Raw genomic sequence first — 12680 nt, forward strand, 5'->3', positions numbered from 1 at the left:
AACACACCCATTTTCACGCCCAATAAAAGGAAAACCTCACCGCCGCTGAGGATGGCCAGGTGGTGGTGTTGTTGGAAAAGGAAAAATCAAAACTATCATTTCATTTCATTTCATTTCATTTCATTTATTTAATACAATATCTGCCATCAAGGCTAAATATAATGGACTTAAAACTAATTAAATACTAACAAAAAAAACAAAATGATTCATGAAAAACTAAGCCTAACTAACCTAGTCTTGACCTAGCAAAAAAGAAAAGAAAAAAACAAGAGTAGAGCGTAGAGACTATCATAAACTTAACAAAAAAAAAAGAGAGTAATAGAAAACTAAGGAGAATAATTAAAGGGAATTAGAAGAAAAAATACGGTTACGGAAAGAGTTAAGAGAGGAGTCGAAATCAAAGAGATAGTAAAAGTGGTTAAACAATCTGAAACAGGACAGAAGAGGGTCATTGAAAGTATAAAGAGTATGACGTGTTTCAATTGACAGAGGATCACGTGGACGAAGAGAACGAGAGGGAACATACAGCGAGATGGACGAGAGTAAATCAGGAGCATCAGTAGCAGAAAGTAATAAGCCACCAATAAAACAAGCCTGAAACACTTGGCGGCGGAAGCTTAAAGAGAGAAGATTGAATAACTGCAATCGCGTTTCATAGGGAGGTAGTGAGGCAGCACCGAACAAACGACGAAAAGCAATCCTGGTAAAGAGGCGCTGAATGCTTTCAATTCTCGAACAGCCATCAATAGTGGGAGGATTCCAGATGATACTAGCATATTCAAGAATAGGCCTTACCAAAGCACAATAAAGGATTCTTAGGATGCTTTGATCTCTAAAATAGAGGTAAAACGTAAGATAAACCCAAGGGTTCGGTTTGCTTTTAGTAGCACCTCATCAAGCTGCAGTTTAAAGTTAAGACGACAGTCAAGTATAATACCAAGGTCACGGATGGACATAACACGAGAGAGGGAAGCGCTAGAGAGAGTATAGTTAAATAAAACAGGAGAAAGAGAGTGAGAGAAAGAAATAACAGAACATTTTTCGGGACACAGGCGAAGTAAATTGGATGAACACCAATGAACAAATGCATTGAGGTAATGCTGAAGTCTCAGACATCATCGCGAACGTCAGTTCATTTCCTCTCGGTGGCGGTGGTTCCATTCTCACGCTCCATTTACATCGCATGCGAAGGAGCTCTACCGGTTGAAACGTGTGTGGTCTCTACCACCATCACCATCGCCATCTTCTTCGGTGCCCAGCAAGCATATGGCCGTAGCTTTTGCAAGCTTTCTGAGCGACACATGCTTACTCCCTTTCTTGACGGCGCGAGCAAGACAGCGCGCAATAGTGGAAAAAAGGATATAATATGTACACTTTGGGTGGTAGCGGGAGGCGAAAAGAACAGCTTTTCTCATCGCTCGCTGTCCCCATTTGCGTTACATAATGTTAACAATGTTGCTGCTGAACAGGCGCGGGGACGATGAGGTAATGTGACGATGGCGGTGTCCTCGTCTTTGCTGGAATTTCCTTGATGCAGCGAGTGAAACTTCCGTGATGATTGTACCGAAACAAGTCTTGATGATGTGTGTCGTCTTGCTTGTGTGACAGTGCTGTTGCTACTTGTTGCTGGATGGAACCGGCATGGCTGACATTCCTTTTTTTTCTCTTCTTTTTTGCTAAATGCCATCAAGAGGCCCTTCTGTAACAGTTGCATCTTCTCATTTGTGCGAAGTGATGTGAGCATGGTTTTTAATTATTGCTTCAAACGAGAGGAGGCTTCAAAAACTTACAGTTGCCTCATTTGCCGAAATGAAGAGGTACACACCTCTTGGGACGATGAGGAGAGCTCTTCAGGTTCAAGAATTATTTAGCTGGAAATTTGAATGTTCCGGTTTTGTGCCGTAGTGTCGTTCTACCCATGTGACACCTGCCCGTTTTAATGTTGTTGGATTAATTCAAGCACCTTTTTCTCTCCTTCCCGTAGGTTCGTGCATCGACATTCGAATCGCTGACGTATCTGATCGAGAAAGGCTACCTGGACCGGGCGACCACGATCAAGCTGAACATCGTCGAGGAGCTGGTCAGCAAGCCGATCAACGAGCAGTTTATGGACATGTGTACCAACTACATCCATGTAAGTATATACTTTCTTCTTTCTTACTGCTTCTTACCCTGCGAGGGATTGATTTTTCCCGCTAATTCTCCTTGTGCGTATCATGCCCCACGTGACGCGCCATCAACGAGAACCGTGCGCCAAGGGCTTGTTGTTGTACACCAGTGCTTCGTGAGGGTTGTTCGTCTCACTATTAGAATACTATGTAGCGGTGTGAAAAGTGCTGTTAAAACGAGTGTCATAAAGTGTGATTTCCGTACCCGTTCGAAGTGTATAGGTTAGGGAAGTGGATTACACTGAGGTGCGGAGATGAAATTCTGTTAAAAGGAGAAAGGCTAATAGTATTACGCTGAGTTATGAAAAAGGATTACTGCATACTTTATTCTGCTTTCGTCTATAGTGTTAAATCCATTACTTGGCTTTTTCGTTCAAGTGAACGACCGTTTCATAGAGGAACTCTCCCAGACTATTTTTTATGAGAGAGCACATCATGGTGCTGATCCTCCTTTTATGCTGCAGGGTTGCTGTACTACGGCTGTTCGTTCAGAAGAAAAGTTTTCTATCATAGATCTCATTCTATGCACATTGAGAATGATGCATTCGTATCTTAGTAATCCTATACATTCTTAGTATATATTATTTTGCTAAAGCTTTGCTCAGCTTTTGGTGAGACATTTCTTATGGACATAAATAGAATATTGCTTACATTGTATGTACTTTTCTTGTAATTAGTATTCGATAGAGGTGTGGTAGTCGGTAGTGTGTATAAGAGTGGTAGAAACTACTTAGCTTTGGTCAAACGCTTTCTCACTATACTTCAACGAGATAGTGCGGTGTTGGGATGAAGTAGATTTAAAGATGTGTGAAATTATAAATACAAGTAATGGTGTATGGTCATTATCTCGATTGCTTCATTTCTATACAACTTGTGTGATGTTTTTCCCGGTGTTCTTTCTAGCTCTAACTACTACTTACTTCTACTACTAGTGGTGATGGTTTGATTATGTGTGTGTGTGTGTGTGTGTGTGTGTGTTTGCTTGTTTTGGTGCGCGTGTGTGTTTTATAACTGCAACTGCTACTTCGGTGATGGTGGAATTACTAAGCACACAGGCGTGTTGTTGGGCTGTATTTTGTCTGCAAGAAAGACATGGGTAGTGAGATAGTGGCGTTTCAACCCGTGACGGCTGGCGCCGGCTTAGTACTGGTAGATCTCACTACCTTGTCTTTCATGTTGATAGATACAATAGAGAAGTAAAAGGTATAATGGTATATGAGTGGCAAAGCGGAGCCGGTAATATCTCTCTGCAACCGATTTTGTGCGTTTGTCAACAATCTTACTTAGCTAGCTACTATATAAAATACGATACATATGCATCCTTTGTACTACTACAGTTGCGCTCTTTTCTCGTCTGCCCATATTGAAGAAATTTTAAAACTGTTGTTCGCTTTCCTGTCTTTCTTACATTTTCTCATGGTATGCGGTGGTGGTGGTGTGTGCTATGGTTTGTTAGCTACTTGGCTTGTGTTATTCGATTTTTCTGTTTGTCTTTTGTGTGTGCAGAGAGTTTCTGTACAGTTTTGTAAGTTTCGTTTGTTTGTTTTGTTACTAATGTTTTTGTTTATAACTAAGATTTATAATGTTTTACAAAAAAATGTTTCGCTTAAGCTTTAGACTGTTTTGGTTTGTTTGTGTATCATATTTTTTGTGATTTGATTTTTCTAGTTATGTTCCAGATATCATTTTACAATTCTTGTTTTATTTTACGGTATGAATCTTTACAACAGTTTCATTTCTTATGCAAAGATTTTTTTACAATTAAATTTACAACTTTTGTTTTCTTTGAATAAATTACCAATGCATAATTTAGTTCTAAACTCTACTTCAATCTGTTCCATTCAATTAGTCGTTTCTTTCGTCCCGTTTTCTTAATCCACAAACGAAATAAATTCAACAAAAATAATGCCAAAAATACATTGGGTGCCATGCATTGTCATCAAACTTGGTTGTTGTAGCTTGCTTTGATAGTTGCTATCACAGCCAGCTTTGATGAGCAATGCGTCACTTACCTACCTGCATCGAAGAGTGAACCCTGTGATGGCTTCACTTGAAAGACCTCATTTTTGCTCCTTCGATAATTATAGTCGATCTTTCAACGATCTTAATGATCTTCCTTCATCTCTTGAATCTTGTTCTGTCGTACAGAGTTAATGTAATACAAACCGTATCAAAAACGAACCATATGATGGTTCACGTAAAGTACTGCCACTCGCCATTTTTATGCCCGTGTAGTTTGTTTCGATCCCTGAAAAGTCTGATTAGATAGATTTTACCAGTAGCGATGGTCTTGTAAAGTAGATAATGAAAAAACAAGCAGTAAAACCTAATAGTGTTTTAAAGTAATAAGAATCATAATAAGACATAACGTTGCAAAAACGAAAAGGATTTCATCAATCTCGCGTGAAGGATAACAAGAATAGACATCAGGAAATAGTAGTAGAAAGAGCAAAAGGTTTGTTTTTATTTTAACTTATCAAAAAAGAGCGCAGTACCGTAACCTATTGATGCGAAAAACCACACACAACGGACTGGGCTCATCAATTGGTTGTGGCTATGTGTTTATCACCAAATAAACCGGACTCGTTTTCCGCTATTCACTATCATATCACAGCCATTTTGATGAGCTCGGTCGGGTGCTGAAACACATCTGGTCTCTCACTCTCTCTCTCACTCTCTATCTCTCTTAATCTCTCTCTATCTCGGGTTGTCTCGTCTCTGTATCCCATGCGCGTTTCCCTGCCATGTTGTTTGGATGTTTTTTTTAACTATCGAGATGTTATGATTTCCTCTAGCGGTTAACCTAAAAAATGCAAAATTTTCAACATTTGTTTATTAGTCTGCTTGAGATTCGTATTCGAGATTAACCTTTCATAATCGGTTTCATTTGCATCTTTGGCACAGTGCGACATATTTTGAGAAACCTTACAAACTTTAGTATAAGTCCGTAAGTTTCATGAGTTTTAAATCATGGTAGCTGCAATAGATAAAATATGTTAAATCTATTCTATAGATGCATCTTTACTGAAAAAAAGTGAAGAAACCAATATGAGAAGTATGAAAAGTGTTAACAAACAGGGGCTGCTCGTGGTCAGGTCGTAAAAATGGTTGTGCCGTGTCGATTTAAGAAAAGTTCATATCACAGCCATTTTGACGAGTTTGACCACTCTTGAGCAATATACAGCGTGGGAGGAGGGAGTGTTACTTACATCAACGACAACAACAACGTGTCCCTCGTTGTCACTTTGACTCTCTCAAAGTGGCTGTGAAATGCGTCCTTCACTGTATAAGGGAAGAATCCTTTTTCGCATATCACAGCCAGCTTTGAAGAGCGTCACGGTGGCGTAAACTCACCACCACCAGCATCGGGCCACCATCGAAGTGCGCAAGCGTGTGTATGTGTATGTATGTTTGATAAAGTGACGTGTGAAAATGATGAAATTTATTTATACAGTTCTAAAGTGACGTAGTACAGTAGTGTTCCAACGGGATCGTTCTCTCGGTACAAACGCATGTCCTGTCTCTCAAAGTGGCTGTGAAATGGTGCACTTTCGATCCGATATCTCATATCACAGCCAGCTTTGATGAGCTAGGCCGTGTGACGCTTTCGCCTAAAGGTTGCTTCCCAGTCGACGTGCCATGTTGCAAGGAGACGAGTAGGGCGTGAACTGAAATGGTTATCCTCAATACCACCACCTCTAAGAAGCCAACAGGGTACAACAACACTGCCTGTTCTCATTCTCGCACAATAAACTCTCATTCTCCTACACCGGTTACAATCATTTTCTAATCCTCTTCTCCAAATGTTTCGTTTTGCTTTCTTTTCATTCCACTATCGGCTTAATGGGTTTTCCTACCTTCCACCAACACAATCCCAAATGCTTTATGCATCCGCTTCGCCGTAACGTGTTCGGGAATTGCCAAAACGCAGCTGATGGTGAAGATTGCCCCGCTGGTGGGATGCGCCAAGACGCACGAGCTCCTGTACACCCGGTTCGTGAAAATGTGTACCTGCAAGATCAACTTCGTCCGCAAGGAGTGTGCCACCGCCTTTCCGGTGATGTGCGAAGTCCTGGGCAACGAGGTGTTCGAGAAAAATTTGGTAAGTGTGTGGACAACGTCCTAGCGTATTACATTACTAACCTTTTTTTAAACCTTTTATTCTTCTTTCGTTTCTGTTCCGTTCTGCAGCTGCCAATATTCATGAAGCTGTGCGAGGACGAAATCTGGACCGTGCGCAAGGCGTGCGCCGAGGTGATGCCGTTCATAGCGCTGCTCTGTACGCTCGAGAAGCGGCGCAAGGTGCTGGTGCCGGCGTACAAGAAATTCATGTTCGACACAAGCCTGTGGGTGATCAAGGCGGCGCTAAAGGTATGTATGCTATGTAACATTACAGGGGTTTTCAGGGGTTCTCATAGTTGCGGGATACTTCCTTAAATCTTTCTTAAGGGAAGCGAACTTCATATATTGGAAATTGTACTCTATCGCATCCTTTTTGCGCAAGCTCCTTGGAAATTCCTATTGGATTTGTCCATCAAGGGTGCTATAGAGTCCAATTCCCATTGAATTAAGTTCAATCACTGCAAGACGGAGTCAATAAAGTGTCCCACAGCTATGAGAACTCCTGGGAAACGCTGTATTGCCTTGCTCTTGCAGTCATCTCCAAAAAAGCATAATTTTAATGTTACATTTTTGTGTTACCTTGTGCGATGCTTCTCCCCAGAATCTGGGCCGATTTTTGGCAACGTTCGCGCAGCTGCAAATACTCGGCCTCGCGTACAACAGCAGCCTCGAGCTGTCGATAACGAACGCGGCCGACGAAGCGTTCCAGGAGCTGATGGGCAATGCGCGACAACTCGCAACCGGCAGTCAGCAGCCGGCGGCGAGTGTGCTGCTGAAAAACTACGAATCGTACGAGCAACGGTTCAAGGACTCAATCCAACGGCACGCTCTCCTCTCGCTCGTCAAGTCGGCGGACGATGAAAGCCCGGCTTCGTGGAAGGCGACCTCCCCGCGCTCGGAAGATTGCATCAACGTGGCGGCCTACCTGGCCTCGGTAGTTTTCGTGGAGGAGCATCTGTCCCAGCGGCAGTCGACGGGCTCGACGTCGGACGATGGCGGTGGTGGCATTTCGAAGCTTACCGACCTGTTCTTCGTCCGCCACAAGTCGCTGTCCTCGAGCTCGTCGATCGCGTCCACGTCGCCGACACCGTCCCCGCTGTACCGGGCCAACCAGAGCTACGACGAGAAGAACCCGCTCAACCGCTTCATGCGCTACTGCTCCCCGCTCAAGAACAACTTCGAGCACGCGTTCGCCAACCCGTCCGGGAGCGATGGGGGCGACCAGGGCGGTGGTAGCGATGCGTTCGATAACCACGGCCACTGGGACTCGGAGGACGACAACTTCGGGTCGAACCATCTGCCGGACCTGAGTCTGGCCGGGGTGGACGTTGAGGCGGGCGAGGGCGGCGGTAGTGGCGTGATTTACGACAGCGATAACCCAAAGCATCAGCAGGCGGACGGCGGTGGTGGCGGAGCGGGCGGGTTGGACTTTATCATGGAGGCGGGTGCGGAGGAGGACGAGAATGCTATCGACGAGTGCTTCAACTCGCACCAGTTCTGGTACATCAGCCCGGGGCTGGCGCTGGATCTGGAGTTCATTGACAAGGAGGAAACGGGCACGGCCGGCGATGAGGCGTCCGATGCGAGCAACAACAACGTTCGGGAGCGCAACGAGCGGCGCAGCAGCAGGGTGGTGGAGGCGAAGGCGGCGCCACTCGCAGCGGCAACGGCGACCGATGACAGCAAGAACAATAATTTGACCCAGCAGCAAGCCGGCGGCGGCAGCACTGGCAGCGGTAACACTGAGTCGTCGCCAACGGCTGCCACTGGCGGCGAGACGGGCCCGTCCTCTGCCGCCATGGTAGTGGAGGATAACGAGAACCAAAATGACAGTGACTCGAGCTACGGCAGCATCAACAACAACGAGACCGACAACAACAAGCTGATCTACATGTACGAGGATCTGCTGCCGTCCCAATCTCAATCGTCGGCGGCAGCAGCAGCAGCGGCCAACAGCAGCAATAACAATGCCGGCCCCGGCACCGCGGCAGGAGCAGCATCGGGTGGGGCGGGCAGTAGCAGCAGCACCGTGACGCCCACCATGACGACGGTGGAACGGATCCGGGCGGCCGAGCAGCTCAAGACGCTGATCCGCTGGGAGAATGAGGAGGTCGAGTGGAACCTGCTGGAGGACTTCCTGCACATGAAGAACGTCAACATGGAGCTGTGCCAGGACTGTGCGTACAACTTCCCGGCCGTGGTGCTCACCTTCGGCGAAAAGTTTTGGCCCATCCTTAGCCGCTACTTCTTCGACCTGTGCGGGGACGTGCAGGACTCGGTGCGGCGCACGATGGCCGCCTCGATCAGCAAGATCGCGCTCATCATCGGGCGGGAGCAGGCTACGCGCGACCTGGTGCCGTCGTACACCGAGTTCCTGCTCGATTCGGACGACATCAAGTTCGAGGTGGTGCGCACGCTGGCCGAGTTTCTGCGCGTGATCGATGCGTGCGAGCACGAAACGCTGATGAACCATCTCGGCATGTGTCTGCAGCCGCCGCTCAGCATGATGAACTGGCGCTTCCGCGAGCTGGTCGGGCAGCAGATCATGGAGCTGGCCCGGATGCATACCGCCATCCGGAAGGAGAACTGTCTGCTCTTCCTGACCGGGCTGTCAATGCGGCTCATGCTGGACAAGTACGACAGCGTCCGGAAGGCTGGCATCGATGCGGTAAGTTTACAGGCTTTATTTCACTGGTCGCTCTTTGTCTTTGCACGGTCGTGCGTTATAGTCCCGTTCCTTTTTTTTCTCTCTTTCTAGTTTGTCGAATGCAGCCACGAGTTCCAGCAAAATGACAAGGTGTTCGAGTTTTTCAATAAGCACTTTGCCTCCTACAGCAACTGGCGTCGCCGTCAGACGTATGTGATAGCGGCTGGAAAAATGGTAAGCTCTTCGCAGTCGCTTCCAGCTGTAACAGCCTGATGGCTAACGTTTTGTTTTTTCCTCTTTTGCTTTCCCACACCATCAGCTCGAGACTGATCGCGTCGAAGTAAAAATCTTCCGCAAACATGTGTTCAACAATGTACTCAAATTGGCCGACGACGCGGTGCCGAACGTTAGAATACAAGTCGCCAAGTGCCTCAAGGAAATTATTGCTCCCCATCGTACGTATCCTGTCGCCCTATTGACTTGCTTTCTAAATAATTGTGATAATTGTGTTAACGTGTTACCTCCGCTTTGTCTCCTTTGTCTGCAGCCAACTTTGCGAACGATCCGCAGGTCGAACCGACGCTGCAAAAGCTGCGCACCGATAAAGATTGCGACGTGCGGGGCCACATAGACGGCTACCGGAGCCTGGAGGAGGAGATGGCGGCCGGCGGTGGGTGCGGTGGTTCGGGCGCTTCCAACGCCAGCACAATGATGATGACCTCGGGCGACAGTGAATCGCACCACGAGTCGTCGTCGTCGTCGTCACCATCGCCGTCGCCGTCCCCTTCGGCGGCCCGTTCGCTGACCAATTCGTCCGTTTCTTTGCGCCTGTCGTACGCGGAGGCCACGAGTGGCTTTTCCTCGCTGATGCTGGACGATCAGCAGTTCTATTCCGGTGAGCAGCAGCAGCATCAGCGTCATCAGCGACAGCAACAGGCCGACGAGGAACGCGAGCTGAAAGATGGGGAAGGAGAGGAGGTGCAGCTTGCTGCTGCTGGCGGCATCGGTGCGTGCTCGTCCGAGCGTGGTGTCGATGTAGCGAATGTGGAAATGCATGGCGGAGCAGGAGCGGGGATGGTAGAGCGAAACAACGACCACGACAACGACGAGGACGACGAGTGTGGCGAGGAGGCGATCGAGCAACCGACCTCTTCCATGTCGACCGACGACGATGCGGCCTACTGCTCCGAGATGGAAACGTCCTCGGCCGTCTCCACACCGTCGGCCGCACCGGCCGCGACACTGGCGACCATTCCATCGCAGAATGTACCATTAGCGAGCGGCAGTAACAGCAGCAGCAGCAGCAGCAGTCAGGTCGTGCCATCGTCCAACAGCATCGCAGACGACCTGTCCTCGGATCTTGTGAACGGCGAGAGCGTACCGACGACGCCTCCCTCCCCCACCACTGCTGGCACTGGTGGCAGTGCAGCGCCGAAGAAGGGCGCCGACAGCAACGGTGGCAACAGCAGCAGCAATAGCACACCCAAGATGCGCGATAACTTCTTCAAGCGACGCTCCAAAGGCAAGAAGTAACTCGCTTTTTGCGGGCACGGGCCTGAAGAATGCTTGGGAGCGCGCTTGCACCCGTACCCAGCACCGTTTGGTCGAAACGCCGCCCTCCCGCCAGCCAGCCAGCCAGCCTTCCCCCCACACAAACCAGCTATTAATACTTAGTTGCTGCAGAGCGTAATGATAAGTGCGCTGGAGGGAGGATGAGGGCCGCGCACAGAGGACGACTGCTGCGGATTTTTAGGCCGATTGTTAATACTATTAATACTACTACTACTACTCTTAATACTACTACAAAAACAAAAAACCCGCTGTCATTACTTCCTCTTACAACAAGAAAAAAAGCAAAGATCAAGCTTCTGGTGTATTAGCAATTTATGAGTTTTTGTTTTAATTGAATATAGAGCGAACAATTCTTCCTCGCGTTCCCCCGATTGACCACCGATAGGAAATGGGATGAAAAAAACAAACAAACAAACAGAAAACCATACAAAAGTGTGTAGGCATCGATTCCCAGCTAAACGCGCGCACTCACACGCATGCATACACGTGCACGGTAGCGTTCAAATTCGATTACACCTCCGTTTAGTAGTAGGATACGATCGCACGTGACGTGCCGCGCACACAGAGAGGTTAGGTTTTGTTAATTTGCTGTGTGCTACTACTGTTTCATCTTGCTCTTACTTTTTAAACTATTACAACTGCACCAGTGTGTACATTACCTGTGCGCGCGTGTGTGTGTGTGTTCGCGGCTATTTCGTTTAATTTAGCATAAATGTATCCCTATTATTGAACCACACGACGAACCTGCTAAGAAAAGGGATGCGGCGCAACACATTGTGAGCAGGCGCGAGAGGAAAATACAAAGAATCGTTCAACCTTTTTTCCCCCAATCCACCGTTTGTTGTCTTTTTTTTTAATTGTTTTAAAGTAATTTGCAGCAAAGAGTAAAGAAAAGGCGTGTAGAGTGTAGAGCACGGAACGATCATCGTGGACCGCCGGTCAATAGTTTCGTGAAGCAAAGAGGGCAAAGAGTTGTTAAATAATATCTTATCAGACACACACAAACACACACATAGAAACCGGTGTTTCTGTTATATCTTTCCAGTATAAAATTCTAGTAGCGAAACAGACCGGAACTCAGGCGAAAAAAGCAAAAGCGGCAACACGATTGAGAGGAAAAATGGATATGATAGAGGAACATGCAAAGAAGATGGGCAGAAGTAGAATATGCACACACACACACACACACACACATGATATAGGGCAAGATAAGGAAAAGGAAAGGAAACGATGTTTTTTTGGGATCGATCGACTGCGATGTGTAAAGGAGGAAGAGGAAGAAGAAGCGCGATGTGATTAAAAACAAACGAAGGATAATGAAAAGAGAGATTGATGAGATGTAAAATCGACCGACGCGTGCTTGTTGTGTTGCTGAATTTTATATTTCCGAATTGAAATGAGCCTCCGAAACTACGGGAAAAGAATCCGATGCAGCACGTGTAAGTGTGTTTAAAGCTTATTATGTTGCTCAGTTTTTTTTTCATACATTTTCCTTTCATAGCCTTTCCCTGATTTTCCCACTTGAATCAGCCGTTAATCGTTACATCTGCTTTCGTTAAACGAAATAATTCCATTGTATGATTTGTTCCAAAGCACAGCAATTGTAGTACTATTACTCGTAAATTTGACTAAAAAAAGAGTGAGACACAGCACACATATCGTATTTTCATACCCGATCTGCTGAGGAATACATCTAAAGAAAAGGCTATCGTGCGATGGGCATTACAGATGTATTTGTTACAACGACCGTAAGGCGATGCTAAATCTAACCGTATTCTAATAAAGAAGGCGAACGATTAAGATTGTATGTACAAGAATGCGCTTGTCCAACATTCTCGCCCATCAAGGCCGTGGTACATCCGGGGGGAAAATCTGACTGTGTCGATACGACGAAGTACCGGGAAGATGTCTTGCTGGCGTTGAGGGAGTGAAAGGATGCTGGCGCTGCTGTTTCAGCTGTTGCTGTTTCAGTTGCTGCTGCTTCAGTTGCTGCTGCTTCAGTTGCTGCTGCTTCAGTTGCTGCTGTTTCAGTTGCTGCTGCTTCAGTTGCTGCTGCTTCAGTTGCTGCTGTTTCAGCTGTTGCTGCTTCAGTTGCTGCTGTTGCATTCGTTGCTGTTGCATTCCCTGTGTCATTCTAGAGCTGCCGGCAAAGCTTAAGCTTGAGGTTGGTG

At 46.8% G+C, this 12680-nt stretch overlaps 1 protein-coding gene across 7 annotated transcripts in view; it reads left to right on the top strand.

The window, feature by feature from the left end:
• The window catches only part of LOC121593912, a 123579-nt gene extending 111721 nt beyond the window's left edge, over nt 1–11858 (top strand). For all 7 annotated transcript variants that reach the window (XM_041916682.1, XM_041916686.1, XM_041916684.1 and 4 more), the window contains 7 exons: nt 1985–2134; nt 6100–6270; nt 6360–6539; nt 6892–8958; nt 9049–9171; nt 9257–9392; nt 9485–11858. In XM_041916682.1, the coding sequence (XP_041772616.1) occupies nt 1985–2134; nt 6100–6270; nt 6360–6539; nt 6892–8958; nt 9049–9171; nt 9257–9392; nt 9485–10470 (3813 nt within the window). In that variant the 3' untranslated portion in view covers nt 10471–11858. The remainder of the gene's footprint in view (nt 1–1984; nt 2135–6099; nt 6271–6359; nt 6540–6891; nt 8959–9048; nt 9172–9256; nt 9393–9484) is intronic.
• Nucleotides 11859–12680: the final 822 nt, after the last annotated feature.

The sequence above is a fragment of the Anopheles merus genome, chromosome 2L (assembly GCF_017562075.2).
Source record: "Anopheles merus strain MAF chromosome 2L, AmerM5.1, whole genome shotgun sequence".
Lineage (NCBI taxonomy): Eukaryota > Metazoa > Arthropoda > Insecta > Diptera > Culicidae > Anopheles > Anopheles merus.